Below are 20,811 nucleotides of genomic sequence, written 5' to 3'. Positions count from 1 at the left end.
CGTCATCAGGGTTTTGCCAGAGTAGGCCATCATTGTCAAATAAGAATTTGTTCTTGCCTGGCTTGCCTAGTTAAATAAAGGTTAAGTAACTCGACTCGTTTGGAAGTAAGACATTTTAACAACATTTGATTTAAAAAACGTAGAAAATACAACCAACTGTGTTCTGTTTAGCCAGCCAAGTTATTTGTGAATTCTGGTGTCTATTGTGCTAGCTACCTGCATGCAGTGTCTGTTTACCTAGTTAACGTTAGCTAACTTTCTCTTGCCACTTCCTCATCCCCTATTGTGTTGCACCATTGGGGTTGGTGTTACTAGTTAAAATTAGAGGCTAAGTGTAACGGCGTTTGTCTGTTGAATGAAGAGAGTCAGACCGAAATGCAGCGTGTAGGTTACTCATGACTTTAATGAAAGTATCGCGGTACATGAAATAACTGAACTAAATACAAAAACAACAGAACGGAACGTGAAACTAATTACAGCCTATCTGGTGACTACAACACAGAGACAGGAACAAACACCCACAAAATACAAAGCGAACTCAGGCTACCTAAATACGGTTCCCAATCAGAGACAACGATAAGCACCTGACTCTAATTGAGAATCGCCTCAGGCAGCCAACCCTAACTAGACACACCCCTAATCATACACAATCCCAATTAATACAAACTCCAATACGAAACACAACATATAAACCCATGTCACACCCTGGCCTACCCAAACATATACCAAAAACACAAAATACAATGACCAAGGCGTGACACAAAGTTATTCTACTCTTACTGTAAACAACTATACCAAGCCTAAAAATATACATAACTGTGAACCAAACGATTGCACATTTAATGAAGGTAATTGTGGCTTCAGCTGTAATGTTGTTCGTCTGCTGTTAGAATAGAGTCAGACCGAAATGCAACGTGTAGGTTACTCATGACTTTTAATGAAGAAAATGCGGTACATGAAATAACTGAAAATACAAAACAACAAACTAGTGAAACTAAATTACAGCCTATCTGGTGACTAACACAAAGACAGGTACAATCACCCACGAAATACAACGCGCACTCAAGCTACCTAAATACGGTTCCCAATCCGAGACAACTAGAATCAGCTGACTCCAATTAGGAATCGCCTCAGGCAGCCAAGCCTAACTAGACACACCCTTACTAATACACACTCCCAATTAATACAAACCACAATACGAAATACAACATATAAACCCATGTCACACCCTGGCCTACCCAAACATATAACAAATACACAAGATACAATGACCAAGGCGTGACAGAACCCCCCCCCCTAAGGTGCGGACTCCGGGACGCACCTCAAGAGCATAGGGAGGGTCCGGGTGGGCGTCTGTCCATGGTGGCGGTTCTGGCTCGGGACGTGGACCCCACTCCATCAATGTCCTAGTTCCTCCCCTTCGCGTCCTAGGATAATCCACCTTCTCCGCCGACCATGGCCTAATAGTCCTCACCCTGATCCCCACATAACTGAGGGGCAGCTCGGGACAGAGGGGCAGCTCGGGACAGAGGGGCAGCTCGGGACAGAGGGGCAGCTCGGGACAGAGGGGCAGCACGGGACAGAGGGGCAGCTCGGGACAGAGGGGCAGCTCGGGACAGAGGGGCAACTCGGGATAGAGGGGCAACTCAGGATAGAGGGGCAACTCAGGATAGAGGGGCAACTCAGGATAGAGGGGCATCTCAGGACAGAGGGGCAGCCCGGGACAGAGGGGCAGCCCGGGACCGAAGCAGCCCAGTACTGAGGGGAAGCCCGGTACTGAGAGGGAGCCCAGTACAGAGAGGAAGCCTAGTACTGAAAGGAAGCTCAGTACTGAGAGGAAGCTCAGGCAGGTAGTAGGCTCCGGTAAATCCTGGCTGGCTGGTGGACCTGGATGATTCAGGTTGTCTGGCCGATCTAGAAGATCTTGGCAGACTGGCACTTCTGGCGGATCCTGGCAGACTGGCACTTCTGGCGGATCCTGACAGACTGGTGACGCTGGGCCGACTGGCGGCGCTGGGCAGACAGGAGACTCCGGCAGCGCAGGAGAGGAGAAAGGCTCTGGCTGCCCTAAACAGGCGGGAGACTCCGATAACGCAGGAGAAGAGAACAGCTCTGGTTGCGCTAAACAAGCGGGAGACTCCGGCAGCGCAGGAGGGGAGAAAAGCACTGGCTGCGCTGAACAGGCGAGGCGCACTGGAGGCCTGGTGCGTGGTGCTGGAACTGGTGGTACTGGCGCGAGGACACGCACAGGAAGCCTGGTGCGGGGAGCTGCTACCGGAGGACTGGTGTGTATAGGTGGCTCTGGATAGACCGGACCGTGCAGGCGCACTGGAGCTCTTGAGCACCGAGCCTGCCCAAGCTTACCTGGCTCGATGCCCACTCTAGCCCGGCCAATAGGAAGGGCTGGTATGAGTCGCAGCTGGCTCTGCACCTGCACTGGAAACACTGTGCACTCCATAGCATAACACGGTGCCTGCCCGGTCTCTCTAGCCCAACGGTGAGCACAGGGAGTATGCGCAGGTTTCCTACCTGGCATAACTATTCTCCCTTTTAGCCCCCCCCAATAAATTTTTTGGGGTGACTTTCCGGTTTCCAATCGCGTCGCAGTGCTGCCTCCTCATACTCACGCCTCTCCGCTTTAGCTACTTCTATTTCCTCCTTGGGACGGCGATATTCTCCCGGCTGCGCCCAGGGTCCTTTTCCGTCTAATATCATCTCCCAAGACCAGAAGTCCTCATATTGCTGCTCCTCACAATTAACAGGGAGAGTAGGCTCAGGTCTGACTCCTGACTCCTGACTCTGCCACTCTCTCTCTGCGCTTTCCCCCGTTACCTACGGTTTTCGCTCTGTATAGCCGTGCTTTCCTTTTCGATTCCATCCGTGTATAGCCCTCTTCGCATTGCTCTAGGGAATCCCAGGCGGGCTCCTGCACTCGCTCTGGGTCGGCCGCCCACCTGTCGATTTCTTCCCACGTCGTATAATCCCTGCTTCTGCCGTCCATATCGTCCTCCTTCAGATCCTGCCAGTTCACACGCTGCTCGGTCTGTGAATCGTGGTGGGTGATTCTGTAATGTTGTTCGTCTGCTGTTAGAAGAGAGTCAGACCGAAATGCAACGTGTAGGTTACTCATGACTTTTAATGAAGAAAATGCGGTACATGAAATAACTGAAAATACAAAACAACAAACGAGTGAAACTAAATTACAGCCTATCTGGTGACTAACACAAAGACAGGTACAATCACCCACGAAATACAACGCGCACTCAAGCTACCTAAATACGGTTCCCAATCCGAGACAACTAGAATCAGCTGACTCCAATTAGGAATCGCCTCAGGCAGCCAAGCCTAACTAGACACACCCCTACTAATACACACTCCCAATTAACACAAACCACAATACGAAATACAACATATAAACCCATGTCACACCCTGGCCTACCCAAACATATAACAAAAACACAAGATACAATGACCAAGGCGTGACATCAGCGACTTGAACCGGCACTGAAATTAGAAATAGATTCACCCGTGTTATTTTTTATAATGCAGATTTGTCAGGACATTGTAAAGTTCATTCTAAAATGCAGACAGGATTTCTGTCCCAGCGGATTGCACTCTGTGCAAGTCTTCAGTATTGACAAAAATGTGTTGAATTATGGTTTTAGTCAAGGGCTGGAACAAAAACCTGTAAACTCCTGTCCTGTCTATGAAAAAAACCTATTGGTGTCAAGACTAAATTTGCCCTCATGTACTGAACAATTTCTGAATGTTGGAGGTTAATTTCCTTTATATCTCTCACTTGGAAATGACTTATTTTGTACAATGGACGGTGTTTTAAGGACTCATACACAGACACGGGAAAACCAATACACATTTGAACTGTTATTCAAAATGACAAGTGTTGATGTCTCCACGTTTCTTTTTGGGGCTTGGGCATCTGGTGACTACAGTTCATCTGTCTAATCCCCGGCAAGGAGAGAGAAAGGTATCAATAATATGACAATACTGTATTAATTTCATTGAACGTATATTCCTGTTTGATATAATTATGTTATAATTATGTTATCCTTTATCACATGCCTGTGTTTGTTTGATAGCCAATGCATTTAGCTTACTTTAGGATGAAGTAGCCTAGGCCTAATCTATTTAGATTACATCATATCACATTTCAATATTAGTTCTCAATGAATATACAACCATGTTATCTTGAACATTGGTGTCATTTAGTAATATGCTCGGTTGTTATCGTTGTATGAATTAATCACAAAGCAAGCCTACTCGTTTGAAAATAAAAAAAGATTAATAGCTCTAATGCAATATTAGCTTTACATTGAAACATCACTATTCTGGCTATTAAACAGTCAGTAAAATCTCAAAAAATCGTAGCCTGTATGATATCATGCATGCAAGCTTACCTGTCATGTTCAAAATGATGGAGCAGCAGACCTTATACCATAGGATAATTATTCTGGCCGGTATCAACTTCATTCATTAATAGGTACTGAGGAGATTGATTCTGTTACTTGTTATTCGTGTCAGATACAGTGGCAAGAAAATGTATGTGAACCCTTTGAAATTACCTGGATTTCTGCATAAATTTGACATAAAATTTGATTTGATCTAAGTCACAACAACAGACAAACACAGTCTTCTTAAACTAATAACACACAAATTATTGTATTTTTTAAAATCTATATTGAATACATCATTTAAACATTCACAGTGCAGGTTGGGAAAAGTATGTGAACCCCTAGTCTAATGACTTCTCCAAAAGCTCATTGGAGTAAGGAATCAACTAACCTGGAGTCGAATCAATGAGACAAGATTGGAGATTTTGGTTAGAGCTGCCCTGCCCCATAAAAACACTCACAAAATATGAGTTTTCAATTCACAAGAAGCATTGCCTGATGTGAACCATGCCTCGAACAAAAGAGATCTCAGAAGACTTAAGATTAAGAATTGTTGCCTTGCATAAAGCAGGAAAGGGTTACAAAAGTACCTCTAAAATTCAGTCCACGGAAAATCAAATTATCTATAAATGGAGAAATTTCATCACGGTTGCTACTCTCCCTAGGAGTAGCCGTCCTGCAAAGATGACTGAAGGAGCACAGCGCAGAATGCTCAATGAGGTTAAGAAGAATCCTAGAGTGTCAGCTAAAGACTTACAGAAATCTCTGGAAGATGCTAACATCTCTGATGACAAGTCTACGATACATAAAACCCTAAACAAGAACGGTGTTCATGGGAGGACACCATGGAAGAAGCCATTGCTGTCCAAAAAAGTTCACAAAAGAGCACCTGGATGTTCCACAGCACTACTGGCAAAATATTCTGTGGACAGATGAAACTAAAGTTGTTGTTTGGAGAAAAAAAGGCACAGCACACAAACATCAAAACCTCATCAATCAATCTGTGACTAAATGGGTCATATTAAAATCCGACATCTGTACTGGTATTTGTGGCCAAAGTATACAGTGGAGAAAAAAATACATCAAAAACCCCACCTCAAACAAATCAGTGGTCAATCAGTGGTCTACTTGCATGAATATTTTTTATGACCTACATATGCCCACACCATTCTCTTGTTGGGGTAACATTTATTTATTTTACCTTTATTTAACCAGGCAAGTCAGTTAAGAACATATTCTTATTTTCAATGACGGCCTGGGAACAGTGGGTTAACTGCATGTTCATGGGCAGAACGACATACTTAATGAAAAAAATGTAAGGAAAACTATTTCACTCATATGTTAAGTAATTATAAATAATATTTAATAGAAATCGGTAAACACTGGATAGTTTAATATACAAATAATGCATCCCTGTTACGGTAAATGAGTGAAGAAGTGTGGAGTCAGGCGCAGAGAGCAAAAGATGTGGGAAAAACAACACACTTTAATGTCCCGGAAACATAACATGTACAAAAGTGGAAACACAAATGAACAGAAATATAAACGGACAGCGTGAAATCCAAATGCCAACAAAAATACAATCAAACAACAAAACAGACGAACAAGCCCGCACAAAACAGAAGCGGGCTGAACAGACTATATATAACCCTATCCTAACAACCAAACTAGAAACAGGTGCTACCAATTAGACAAAACTAAACGAACACAGAACAACGGATCGGCGATAGCTAGTAGACCGGCGACGACGACCGCCGAGCGCCACCCGAACAAGAAGGGGGGTCACCTTCGGTAATATTCGTGACAATCCCATCCAAAAGTGAGAATGTTCTTCAATCGTGAAACCCTTGCAAGGTTACATGATGAAATAAGAGGTTGTCTTACGACCATTTTGTGCATTTATTAACCATTATTCAACCAAGCTTAATGGGCTCACAATTTTGCCAGCGCTGAATGACTATCTCACAATTTTATGAATAACTGTTCATTAAGAGCCATAACTTTTTATTAATGTGTTAAAAATGTTTGATTGATGCTTAATAAAGTAATTCACCCGTTGTCAAGCCCTGCCATCCTTAGCTACAGTTGCTTTCAAGGTCAAATGTAGCATTGAATTATTTAAAAAATATATATATATGTAAACCCCTCGTTTTTGCAATAGCGCTCATAAGCTTCCATGCATTTCAAACACCACCAGTTGCTTGTTGTTAGTTTAGTGTAACTATGAATTATTAAAATGAATTACAATACTTGTTACAGCGTAATTACATATGTTATATCTAATGTTCTGCCTAGCTCTCAGGAACTACCACTTAGAAGAAATATCAGTGCGGGCAGAGAAGCATGAGTTTGAACTTCAGTCAACTTTATAGAGTTTTCCCCGTTCGTAACACTATCAACGTTTCCCTTTACTGTGGGAATTGTGATCGAATCAATGCAGTATAATCCACTTTCAATGCAACATACCAAAACAAAACGAACTGTGCTAGTTTAGTATGCAAAACTATCTATACAAGAGATTTTATTTTACAATCAAATGTATTCATAAAGCTCTTCTTACATCAGCTGATGTCACAAAGTGCTGTACAGAAACACAGCCTAAAACCCCAAACAGCAAGCAATGCAGGTGTAGAAGCACGGCGGTTAGGAAAAATTCCCTAGAAAAGGCCAGAACCTAGGAATAAACCTAGAGAGGAACCAGGCAATGAGGGGTGGCCAGTCCTCTTCTGGCTGTGCCGGGTGGAGATTATAACAGAACATGGCCAAGATGTTCAAATGTTCATAGATGACCGGCAGGGTCAAATAATAATAATCACAGTGGTTGTCGAAGGTGCAACATGTCAGCACCTCAGGAGTAAATGTCAGTTGGCTTTTAATAGCCGATCATTCAGAGTATCTCTACCGCTCCTGCTGTCTCTAGAGAGTTGAAAACAGCAGGTTTGGGACAGGTAGCATGTCCGGTGAACAGGTCAGGGTTCCATAGATGCAGGCAGAACAGTTGAACTGTAGCAGCAGCATGGCCAGGTGGACTGGGGACAGCAAGAAGTCACCAGGCCAGGTAGTCCTGAGGCGTGGTCCTAGGGCTCAGGTCCTCCGAGAGAGAGAAAGAAAGAGAGAAAGAAAAAGAGAGAAAGAGAGAGAGAATTACTTAAATTCACACAGGACACCAGATAAGACAGGAGAAATACTCCAGATAACAGACCGACCCTAGCCCCCCGACACAAACTACTGCAGCAGAAATGCTGTAGACTGAGACTGGAGGGGTCGGGAGACACTATGGCCCTGTCCGACGATACCCCCGGACACGGCCAAACAGGCAGAATATAACATATAACACAGGCATATATATTGCATTGCCAGGCACGACTCAGGCACGTTCTCTACACAGACCGGTGCACCTTAACTGCAGTAGGCCTGTATGCAAATAGACCATTGCCATATATGGATCTGTGTCATTCACTTTGAACTGGACTGTTTTTACAGCATGAGCAGTCGTGAGTAGATGCGCTTGTTTTGAGATCAAAGTGAGAGCTACATGTAGCGATGTGTGCACATTTCTACATGTGTTCATATCCTTTGCTAGTTAGTGAGTTATTAGCCCAGTTATAGATCATTTGTAGACGACAATGGGGGAGGGATTGTTTCCTACAAGATTAAAACAAGTGTGCATTTCTAGACATCTTTGAAAAGCAAGTCAGATAAAGAGCTTTTTTTTGTTGAATAAGCTAAGGGTAGCATAATTTGTCTGATTCTCTGTAATAGTGCTATGGGAATAATGATGCATTTTATTTTGTAAAGTGGTTTCTTGCATCAAACAACACAACATTGTCAGTCACCTCCATCTGAAGTGTATAAGTGTATAAACAGGTTAATGTCAAGCCCTGCATGTTTCTTTTCAAAAGTCTCATGGAATGTAGGCCTACATTGAAAACCACACATTGGCTGCTACTGTACGCTGAACGACAAAACAGCTATTTCCATGTTAAAGTGTTATGGGATGCATTTTCTCCATTGTTTTTGATGGTAGGCCACTGTGGTAGGCCTACATTATGATCAAATAGCCACAGTAGCCTAATTGACCATTGCTAAAACTAGCTTAATGTGGGTACAGCCTGTGTTCACAGTAAATGCACTGGAAGTTGCACAGATCTTTCATTTGCAACGATCAAGTTTGCGCTCAAAATGTTGAGGGAACATTGGTTATAAACTGAAGTGTTATTGAGTACTCACATGCCAAGTATGTTTATAGATATTGTAGACTCTTTCTAAAGCAGTATGCACTCCCATGCTGAATTGGGGATGACTGGGAAAATCAGCTCACTGATGGACATGCTGTCTGTAGGCCAGTAGAGGGAACTTTCCCCTCCAAGCAATGAAGCGGATACTATACTTCAGAAGGGTCAAAAGGGGAATAATGTCTTCACCAAAGCAATTCCTTAGATCCAATCCCACTCTATCCACTCAATATCCTAGTTTGACATAGATGGCATGCGGTCCTTCATACAGATACATTTGCTCTCTTAGTTTGACCCTGGCATCTCCTTGAGTGGCAGCTGTATCGTGATACTGTGATTGGCTGACCTCTGCGGACCTCTCCAACACCACGTGTCTTTCCAACCGAGGAGAGGGCAAGTTCCAGTTGGCTGAGTAACCTCTCCTTCACAGTGAAGTTGTGGAGGGGTCCGGAAGGCCACACTTTAAAATTGGTCTGTAACACCTCTCTGTAAAATCTATTTCACCTTTTTGAAAAACTCTTTGTCCTTCCTTCCTTCCTTCCTTCCTTCCTTCCTTATTGGCATGAATGGGTGGTTGCCATTGTTGCCAGAGGATTGTATATGAAGTATCACATAAATGAACAATATGTTTGAGCAAAAATAATAATATATATCAACAACAATTTGTGGAAACATTTGTGGGGAAAAAGTAAACAAAACAGCAACAATTGACACATTTAATATACAAGGGTTCATGTGTATGACATGACTGAAACTATTGTCTCTCTTATATTATGTCAGAACTGGACATAATCTGCAGCAAGATCTGTCTCTACATTTTCTTTGAACAAAATGCAGATTTTCTCCTAAATCCTGCAACTCTTTAATTAAATGTAGGAAGTGCGGCTCATTCTGTACTTCACCCAACCCACAGTGCTTACACAGTCTTTCTCCTTCTTTTGTTTTGCCAATGATTAGTGTATGTATTTTGATTAGAAATTTGTATTTCTTTTAAATTTGTTATTTGTGGTCGAATAGTTTAATTTAGCTGGTGCTTTTGGGCCAGTTGCTTCGGGTCACCAGAATTTATTTTGCAAGATGTAGAAAAAAATGGGCTTTTCATAAACACATTTCATGCAGTTTACATGATGGCCACATACGCAACTCTTCATGTAGGATGCAATTTTGGAACTTAATTTATAAATGTTTTCATATTTATAATAATTTGTTTTATCATGATTAAATTGTATATCATTGATATCATTGTAAGCCTATTTAAAAACAAATCTAAACCAGTTCTTTAAAATAGCCTATGCAGAACCTGTTTTGTTTCATTCCGTTTGCTAAATTAAGTTTGATCTGTCTTTTGAATTGTGTTTTCCGTATTTAGTTTAAGATAGTTAAGTAGGCCTGTTGTAAAATAAATATAATTAGCCTATTGCTGTCATTTGTTGGGTATGGTAGGCACTAGCCTTTTGTCACATTTGTGTGGAGAGATGCAGCGTGATTGGAATTCCACAACTTTATTCCAAAGTGAAACTTAAGCAAAACAAAATATATCAACAAACGAACAACGAAACGTGACTACGTGGTGCACATGCACAAACACAAAACAATATCCCACAAACACAGGTGGGAAAAATATCTACTTAAATATGATCCCCAATTAGAGACAACGATTACCAACAGCCTCTAATTGGGAATCATACAAAACACTAACATAGAAAATATAAACTAGAACACAACATAGAAATTACAAGATAGAATGGCCCCTAGTCATGCCCTGACCTACTACACCATAGAGAAACAAGGTCTCTCTATGGTCAGGGCGTGACACCTTTCTTGGTAATTTCTGAAATATAGCTTGTTAAAAACTTCTTTGTTGTAAAGTATACGCTGGGAGTTGGGAAGCAAGTTCAGGGAGTGACTTTTAATAATAAATAACACAAGGCCAAAAAACACACATTTTGATAAAATAAATATATATTTACATTCAAATGCCTCTCCTGTGAAGTAGTGACGCGTGACACATTTCTAGCTTCCTGGAACGGGTCACACACAAATACATATACATATGTATATTTATATATATACACATACATAACACACACACACACACACACACACACACACACACACACACACACACACACACACACACACACACACACACACACACACACACACACACACACACACACACACACACACACACACACACACACACACACACACACACACACACACAGGCCACGGTAGGCTACAAAATAAACTTTCCAGTGACACTGACTCACCCAATGATGCATCCTAGGCTAATCACCGGTGATGGCTGATGCACTTGTGCCAATAGCCATCTCAAGATAAGCTACTTTGAAAAACAGTGCTGTTCGCTCAGAATCACTCAAAAATTTTGAAAAAAGTTGTTGGCTTTTACGGACAGATTGGTCTTTTCTTTTCAGCAGTAGGCATTTGACAGATTGACAGCCGCAACAAAACAAATAAATATAATCCATAGATGGCAGTTCCCATTCACGTCAGGACTGGCAGCCATCGCTAGTGTACCACTGAGTTTACCAGTCAGAGTGCAAAGGTTAGAGGTTCCAAAATCATTCTATGGATTATATGTCTATGGCCACATTGCAACAAATCAAATCAAATGTATTTATATAGCCCTTCGTACATCAGCTGATATCTCAAATTGCTGTACAGAAACCCAGCCTAAAACCCCAAACAGCAAGCAATGCAGGTGTAGAAGCACAGTGTTTTACAAGCTATTTTACACTGAACAAAAATGTAAAGTGTTGGTCCCATGTTTCATGAGCTGTAATAGAAGACCCCAGAAATGTTCCATTCACACAAAAAGCTTATTTCTCTCAAATATTTGGTACAAATTTGTTTACTTCCCTGTTAGTAAGCATTTCTCCTTTGCCAAGATAATCCAGCCACCTGACAGGTGTGGCATATCAAGAAGCTGATTAAACAGCATGATCATTACACAGGTGCACCTTGTCACACAACACAATGCCAAAGATGTCTCAAGTTTCGAGGGAGTGTGCAATTGACATGCTGACTGTAGGAATGTCCACCAGAGCTGTTGCCAGAGAATTGAATATTCATTTCTCTACCATAAACTGACTACAATGTCGTTTTAGAGAATTTGGCAGTATGTCCAACCGGCCTCACAACTGCAGACCACGAGAATGGCATCATGTGAGCAAGAGGTTTGCTGATGTCAACTTTGTGAACAGAGTGCCCAAAGGTGGTGGTGGGGTTATGGTATGGGCAGGCATAAACTACAGACAAACACAATTGCATTTTATCAATGGCAATTTGAATGCACAGAGATACCATGACAAGATCCTGAGGCCCATTGTTGTGCCATTCGTCCGCCGCCATCACCTCATGTTTCAGCATGATAATGCACAGCCCCACATCGCAAGGGTCTGTACAGAGTTCCTGGAAGTTGAAAATGTCCCAGTTCTTCCATGGCCTGCATTACTCACCAGACATGTCAATTTGCTCAAATGATTGATGTGTACGATGGCGTGTTTCAGTTCCCACCAATATCCAGCAACTTTGCACAGCCATTGAAGAGGAATGGGACAACATTCCACAGGCCACAATCAACGTTGTTCGAAGGAAATGTGTCGCATTGCATGAGGCAAATGGTGGTCACACCAGATACTGACTGTTTTTTTTATCCACGGCCTACATCTTTTTTTAAGGTATCTGTGGCCAACAGATGCATATCTGTATTCCCAGTCATGTGAAATCCATAGATTAGGGCCTCATGAATTTGCTGTATTTCAATTGACTGATTTCCTTATATGAACTGTCACTCAGTAAAATCTTTGAAATTGTTGCATGTTACGTTTATATTTTTTGTTCAGTAGATATTTGTCACGCTTACTGCCCAAATTGCTGCCTTCACGACTGTAAGTTCTGTAGCTCAGTTGGTAGAGCATGGCGCTTGTAACGCCAGGGTAGTGGGTTCGATTCCCGGGACCACCCATAAGTAGAATGTATGCACACATGACTGTAAGTCGCTTTCGATAAAAGCGTCTGCTAAATGGCATATATTATTATTATTATAAGTTCTTAAACCACATCAATATTGTAGAAGCTATTGATCCTCTGTGGCTACAGTAAATAATGTTCGCTGGTATTTTTAATGGTTTTATTTATGTCTGTTCAGACAGGAGTAATATAATTGTGGGAAAATATATTTTGTAATAATTTTGTCAGCATATAAATCAGCATATAAAATCAACTTTAATTTGAGGGTGTCCCAGAGATGTAGATTGTTCTAATATCGTAGTCAGTTCATTTATATACATATTGAATACAGTTTGACTAATATTGCAACCTTGTCTAACTCCTCTGTCCTGACCAAAGAATAGTTGTATTTTTTTGACAACTTTATACAACATTGTTTTTCCTTATAGATCACATCAATAATATCATATACCTTGCCTCCTAAACCACTTTGAATTAGTTATGAGAACATACCTTCATGCCATATGGAATCAAAGGCTGTTTGAAAGTCTATAAAACAGGCAAATGTTTTTCCTTTGTGAGTTCGGTGGGCATTTTTTGGGACAAAGGTGTGGAGGGTATATACACTACATGACCATAAATATGTGTACAGCTCGCTAATAATCTCATACAAAAATCATGGGCATTAATATGGAGTTGGTCCCCCCTTTGCTGGTTTTCCATTAAATGTTGGAACATTGCTGTGGGGACTTCCAGTCAGTCACAAGAGCATTAGTGAGGTCAGGCACTGATGTTGCGGGATTAGGCCTGGCTCGCTGTCAGTGTTCCAATTCAAAGGTGTTAGATGGGGTTGAGGTCAGGGCTCTGTGCATGCCAGTCAAGTTCTTCCACGCCGATCTCGACAAACAATTTCTGTATGGACCTCGCCTTGTGCATGGGGGCATTGTCAGGCTGAAACAGGAAACTTTACAGTACCTACAAAGTCTGGGTCTGTGCTTTTCGCACCAAAGTTTGAAGAGCATAAACCCTGACTGTTATAGCTGCTTATCCTGAAGGATGCTATATTTCAAATGCTCCTTTATGTGTTTAACAGTGAAATGCTTAATAAGTGAACCAATGTGTTATCATTGTGGGTGTTATCATGTGTTATAACATGTTATGGGGATAAAATAATATTTAGGTGAAAACATGTATTTAGGTGAAATATTTAGGTGAAAACATGAAAACACTAAACAATAAAAAAAACTTTATTTTCTCATTATTATCTCGGCTACATATCATATGCATACATTAGTACTTTACTCTGGATGTCATCTGTAGTGGATGTATGTTTTTAGTTCAGTATTTCGTATCTTTAAAGCAGATTACAGCCAACAGGTCTCTTATCTGGCTCTGGTTGTCCTGCACTGAGGACCCTGTTGGAGTCACTACTGCGTAACTCTTCTGTACTGCCTGTTTTAGCTGGCTGGGTGGGTGCTCTGTCAGGGAGGGGGGCATGAGGACCAGGAGCAGCATGGTGACTGGGGCCAGTGGGAATTTGGGCTCCCTGTAGTTTGGGGCCCTGGGGCTCTTGTAGTGCTGATTAGAGTCTCTGGGCTTAGTGTGGGTATTGGAGGGGGACCTGTTCCCAGCAGTGTCTTTCAGGGCTTTTGCTCAGAGCCTGACTCTGTTCTTGCTGAGGTGCACATGGTCATAGAAGTGATGAGGTTGAATGTCCTAGTGATGCACCAGATGCACCTTTGTCAGAGGGGAACAGGCCTGTGATACCTCTGCGTTGATGGTGTCGATGACTCACGGATGATTCTGACTGAAGCAAAATCTTTGGTAGCCACTTGGCTCAGAGCTCTGTCCAGGTTGTCCTTGCATGCTGTCACGTTGTTTGTCCTGGAGTAAATATGGATGTGTTCTGCCTCTTTCAGACTCTCCTCTGAGAGCAACTCCATGGCAGTGTATGTGGTGGGGCACCAGAGCCTGATGACTCTTTCCTGGCAGTGTGGCCGGGCTGCTGCCTGATGACCTCTTCCTCCAGCTCCTCTAGCTCTCTCTGCAGGCCTTGCAGGTGGCTGTGATCGACAGTGGTGGCCAGCATCTCTCTCAGGCGACGCACTTACATCCCGAGGGCCTGGTTGTCCTCCTCCAGTTCTCTAGTGGCTAACTGTTGCTCCCTGATGTCACTGGGCTGCTGTTTCCCCTGAGTCACCAGGCTGGTGTCTTCCTCTGTTGGGCTCTTGGCTGCTTCTGCTCTGGCAGGTTAATGATTTCTCCCTGAACTCAGAAAAGTCTCTTTCTAGAACAGATAGACTTTCTGAAAGATTTGATGTCGGAGGAGAGTCTTAGAGAGACGAGTCTGCTGTCAGGGCTTGGAGGGTTTGTCTTCTCCTGGATTGTGATCTGTGGAGAGGCTGCTTGCTCCTTTGCTTCTTCTCTTAGGGACTATAAGTCTTCCTGGAATTTCCTCAGGCTGTTTTCCCTGGACCATGATGGTGCCAATATGATTAACGTTAACGGTGAGGCAGGGGCAGTTTGTCCTCATTAATTTGTCCTCATTAATTGTTATCTTTTCAATGTTTTGGGTATTTCATGCACAACAGGGTGCCAGGCTGAGGGGCTCTCAGTTTGAAATAAGAGATTTATTGTGCTTTTCTTCCCCTATAGTATTGAGAAGTCAGCCACCAAGGCTTCGGGTGATTCTCTCCTTACTTTACTTTTAACATGTTTCATTTGCCTTTAAGAGAGCAGACATCTGTATTGTATATAATCTCCATTTAGATTTTCTATTGCTGATTTCTTTACTAGCTCTTTCCAAGCTTGCTCAGCTTTCTTTTTATTTCAGTTCACAGATCAAGTATCTCCCTCTCTCTCTCTCTACCTGGAGAGGATGTGGGCATGACACGTAGCAGTGGGGTAGTTACCGGGGACAACAAGCCCTTCTCTGTGTGTCGCGCCAGCCCCCCTTTCATCAGCCTGCCCTGACCAGCGAGATGGGAGCTGGAGATTACACAAACAGGGGGGGGGGACAACACACACCAAAACACACATTCTGAGAGCTAGGGTCTATCCCCTTCCTTCTACCAGAAGCGTAAGGAACACTGTGCCTCTCTTCTGCCTGTGTTTGTTTAGAATAGAGCCTATAACCTTAGAGAGAAATTCTCTCTCTCTCTCTCTCTCTCTCTCTCTCTCTCTCTCTCTCTCTCTCTCTCTCTCTCTCTCTCTCTCTCTCTCTCTCTCTCTCTCTCTCTCTCTCTCTCTCTCTCTCTCTCTCTCTCTCTCTCTCAGGGCGAGCTGGGAGCCCCTGGTCCTAATGGAGTGCCCGGGCTCATTGTGAGTATAAAAAGCCATGTGACATGTGCACTCTTAGAATTAAAGTGTTCCAAAACTGTCCCCATAGGATAACCCTTTTTTCTTTACAGGCAGAACCTTTTGGGTTCCATGTAGAACCTTCTGTTCTACATGCAGAGTGTCCTAGAGAGTGCAGTGGAGCAGAGAGTGAAGGTGCACACTCTTAGAAAAAAAGGTGCTAAAAAGGGTTCTTCGGCTGTCCCCATAGGAGAACCCTTTTTTCTTTACAGGTAGAACCTTTTTAGTTCCAGGTAGAACCCTTTTTTTGGTTCCAGGTAGAACATTTCGTGGTTCCATGTAAAACCCTCTGTGCTTCTAGATAGCACTTTTTTTTCTAATTGTGCACTGTCACTCTCTGCTCCACTGCACTCTCTAGGACACTGATTGGTTTGGGGATGCCTGTTTATAATTAAGCAATAAGGTTTGAGGGGGTGTGATATATGGCCAATATACCACAGCTAAGGGCTGTTCATTTGCACGATGCAACGCGGACCGCTTGGATACAGACGTTAGCCATGTTATATTGGCCATATAACACAAACCCCAGGGATGCCTTATTGCTATTATAAACTGGTTACCAATGTAATTAGACCAGTAAAAATGACTGTTGTGTCATACCCGTGGTATACGGTCTGATATACCACGACTGTCAGCATTGCAAGGCTCGAACCACCCAGTTTATAATTTGTCTTGTTGATGATAAACAGATAAATATAAGTCCCAAATCTTGCCATATACTCTTGCTCTATCATTCAACTTAACTACTGTATGCATATGTTAGGAATGTGCATGACATAATTGTCCTACAGCTGTAGGTCTGCATTTCCGTCTACAGTGTTCTAAGTGTGTGTTCTGTGTGTTGTTGGTGGCAGGGAGACATGGGTCCTTTAGGGATGATGGGTTTGCCAGGACCATGTGGACTCAAGGTAACTGACCTACTGCTTTACTCACGTCTACTGTACATGCTGTTACAAAATGTTGTAAATGTAATACAATGCAGGAGGTGTCATAATCTCAAGAGGGGTTTCTTTCGGCGCAACACCAGGCCTGTTTGCTCATCAGTGATTGGTTCAATTTCAGGGGGTACCAGGAAATCCAGGAGAACCAGGACTGAAAGGTGATAAGGTGATCTGAATACCTCATTATTAGCCTACTGTACGTAAATAAACCATCAGATCAAGTTATGCATGCCAAATAGTCTCGTCCACTAGCTGGCTCTCTGGGGAGGAGGTTACTGTCATGTTTTGTCTTATATTGTCTTGTCATTTTGCTTTTCCTTCTGTTCGTTTTCCCCCTGCTGGTCTTTTTAGGTTCGTTCCCCTTTTTCTCTCTCCCTCTCTCTCTCTCTTCTCTCTATCGTTCCGTTCCTGCTCCCAGCTGTTCCTATTCCCCTAATCAATCATTTAGTCTTCCCACACCTGTTCCCTATCTTTTCCCCTGATTAGAGTCCCTATTTCTCCCCTTGTTTTCCGTTTCTGTCCTGTCGGATCCTTGTATATTGTTCACCGTGCTGTGTCTTTGTATCGCCCTGTCGTGTCGTGTTTCCCTCAGATGCTGCGTGGTGAGCAGGTGTCTGAGTCTGCTACGGTCAAGTGCCTTCCCGAGGCAACCTGCAGTTTATGATCGAGTCTCCAGTCTGTTCTCGTCATTACAAGTGGAATTGTTCTTTATGCTTTATTTACCGCTCCGATTTGTCTAGGAGTATTGAATATTTACTTTACTGGATTAAAGACTCTGTTTTCGCCAAGTCGCTTTTGGGTCCTCATTCACCTGCATAACAGAAGGATCCGACCAAAGAATGGACCCAGCGACTACAGACGCTCGTAACACTGCCGTCGAGATTCAAGGAGCCATGCTCGGCAGACACGAGCAGGAATTGTCTGCTGCTCGTCATGCCGTGGAGAACCTGGCCGCTCAGGTTTCCGACCTCTCTGGACAGTTCCAGAGTCTTCGTCTCGTGCCACCTGTTACTTCCTGGTCTGCCGAGCCTCCGGAACCTAGGGTTAATAACCCACCTTGCTACTCCGGGCAGCCCACGGAGTGCCGCTCCTTTCTCACCCAGTGTGATATTGTGTTCTCTCTCCAACCCAACACATACTCTAGAGAGAGAGCTCGGGTTGCTTACGTCATTTCACTCCTTACTGGCCGGGCTCGAGAGTGGGGCACAGCTATCTGGGAGGCAAGGGCTGATTGTTCTAACAATTACCAGAACTTTAAAGAGGAGATGATTCGGGTTTTTGACCGTTCAGTTTTTGGTAGGGAGGCTTCTAGGGCCCTGGCTTCCCTATGCCAAGGTGATCGATCCATAACGGATTACTCTATAGAGTTTCGCACTCTTGCTGCCTCTAGTGACTGGAACGAGCCGGCGCTGCTCGCTCGTTTTCTGGAGGGACTCCACGCAGTGGTTAAAGATGAGATTCTCTCCCGGGAGGTTCCTTCCAGTGTGGACTCTTTGATTGCTCTCGCCATCCGCATAGAACGACGGGTAGATCTTCGTCACCAAGCTCGTGGAAGAGAGCTCGCGTCAACGGTGTTTCCCTGCTCCGCATCGCAACCATCTCCCTCCTCTGGCTCAGAGACTGAGCCCATGCAGCTGGGAGGTATTCGCATCTCGACTAAGGAGAGGGAACGGAGGATCACCAACCGCCTGTGCCTCTATTGCAGACTTGCTGGACATTTTGTCAATTCATGTCCAGTAAAAGCCAGAGCTCATCAGTAAGCGGAGGGCTACTGGTGACCGCTGCTACTCAGGTCTCTCCATCTAGATCCTGTACTACTATGTCGGTCCATCTACGCTGCTACATGCAGTGCCTTGATAGACTCTGGGGCTGAGGGTTGTTTCATGGACGAAGCATGGGCTCGGAAACATGACATTCCTTTCAGACAGTTAGACAAGCCTACGCCCATGTTCGCCTTAGATGGTAGTCATCTTCCCAGTATCAGATTTGAGACACTACCTTTAACCCTCACAGTATCTGGTAACCACAGTGAGACTATTTCTTTTTTGATTTTTCGTTCACCTTTTACACCTGTTGTTTTGGGTCATCCCTGGCTAGTATGTCATAATCCTTCTATTAATTGGTCTAGTAATTCTATCCTATCCTGGAACGTTTCTTGTCATGTGAAGTGTTTAATGTCTGCCATCCCTCCCGTTTCTTCTGTCCCCACTTCTCAGGAGGAACCTGGCGATTTGACAGGAGTGCCGGAGGAATATCATGATCTGCGCACGGTCTTCAGTCGGTCCCGAGCCAATTCCCTTCCTCCTCACCGGTCGTATGATTGTAGTATTGATCTCCTTCCGGGTACCACTCCTCCTCGGGGTAGACTATACTCTCTGTCGGCTCCCGAACGTAAGGCTCTCGAGGATTATTTGTCTGTGTCTCTTGACGCCGGTACCATAGTGCCTTCTTCCTCTCCGGCCGGGGCGGGGGTTTTTTTTGTTAAGAAAAAGGACGGTACTCTGCGCCCCTGCGTGGACTATCGAGGGCTGAATGACATAACGGTTAAGAATCGTTATCCGCTTCCCCTTATGTCATCAGCCTTCGAGATTCTGCAGGGAGCCAGGTGCTTTACTAAGTTGGACCTTCGTAACGCTTACCATCTCGTGCGCATCAGAGAGGGGGACGAGTGGAAAACGGCGTTTAACACTCCGTTAGGGCATTTTGAGTACCGGGTTCTGCCGTTTGGTCTCGCCAATGCGCCAGCTGTTTTTCAGGCATTAGTTAATGATGTTCTGAGAGACATGCTGAACATCTTTGTTTTTGTCTACCTTGACGATATCCTGATTTTTTCACCGTCACTCGAGATTCATGTTCAGCACGTTCGACGTGTTCTCCAGCGCCTTTTAGAGAATTGTCTCTACGTGAAGGCTGAGAAGTGCTCTTTTCATGTCTCCTCCGTTACTTTTCTCGGTTCCGTTATTTCCGCTGAAGGCATTCAGATGGATTCCGCTAAGGTCCAAGCTGTCAGTGAGTGGCCCGTTCCAAGGTCACGTGTCGAGTTGCAGCGCTTTCTAGGTTTCGCTAATTTCTATCGGCGTTTCATTTGTAATTTCGGTCAAGTTGCTGCCCCTCTCACAGCTCTTACTTCTGTCAAGACGTGTTTTAAGTGGTCCGGTTCCGCCCAGGGAGCTTTTGATCTTCTAAAAGAACGTTTTACGTCCGCTCCTATCCTCGTTACTCCTGACGTCACTATACAATTCATTGTCGAGGTTGACGCTTCAGAGGTAGGCGTGGGAGCCATTCTATCCCAGCGCTTCCAGTCTGACGATAAGGTTCATCCTTGCGCTTATTTTTCTCATCGCCTGTCGCCATCTGAACGCAACTATGATGTGGGTAACCGCGAACTGCTCGCCATCCGCTTAGCCCTAGGCGAATGGCGACAGTGGTTGGAGGGGGCGACCGTTCCTTTTGTCGTTTGGACAGACCATAAGAACCTTGAGTACATCCGTTCTGCCAAACGACTTAATGCTCGTCAAGCTCGTTGGGCGTTGTTTTTTGCTCGTTTCGAGTTTGTGATTTCTTACCGTCCGGGTAGCAAGAACACCAAGCCTGATGCCTTATCCCGTCTTTTTAGTTCTTCTGTGGCTTCTACTGATCCCGAGGGGATTCTTCCTTATGCGCGTGTTGTCGGGTTGACAGTCTGGGGAATTGAAAGACAGGTTAAGCAAGCACTCACGCACACTGCGTCGCCGCGCGCTTGTCCTAGTAACCTTCTTTTCGTTCCTGTTTCCACTCGTCTGGCAGTTCTTCAGTGGGCTCACTCTGCCAAGTTAGCTGGTCATCCCGGTGTTCGAGGCACTCTTGCTTCTATTCGCCAGCGCTTTTGGTGGCCGACTCAGGAGCGTGACACGC

The 20,811-nt window shown here is 44.0% G+C and overlaps 1 protein-coding gene across 1 annotated transcript in view; it reads left to right on the top strand.

Moving 5' to 3' along the window:
• col27a1b (collagen, type XXVII, alpha 1b) overlaps positions 1 to 20,811 on the top strand; it is a 167,452-nt gene that overhangs the window by 87,612 nt on the left and 59,029 nt on the right. Inside the window, exons 14-16 of the mRNA XM_046346768.1 lie at positions 15,896 to 15,940; positions 16,831 to 16,884; positions 17,039 to 17,083. Coding sequence (XP_046202724.1) covers positions 15,896 to 15,940; positions 16,831 to 16,884; positions 17,039 to 17,083 — 144 coding nt within the window. The remainder of the gene's footprint in view (positions 1 to 15,895; positions 15,941 to 16,830; positions 16,885 to 17,038; positions 17,084 to 20,811) is intronic.

Source organism: Oncorhynchus gorbuscha, linkage group LG04, assembly GCF_021184085.1.
Source record: "Oncorhynchus gorbuscha isolate QuinsamMale2020 ecotype Even-year linkage group LG04, OgorEven_v1.0, whole genome shotgun sequence".
NCBI classification, from domain to species: domain Eukaryota; kingdom Metazoa; phylum Chordata; class Actinopteri; order Salmoniformes; family Salmonidae; genus Oncorhynchus; species Oncorhynchus gorbuscha.
This window is presented reverse-complemented; position numbering and strand designations above follow the sequence as displayed.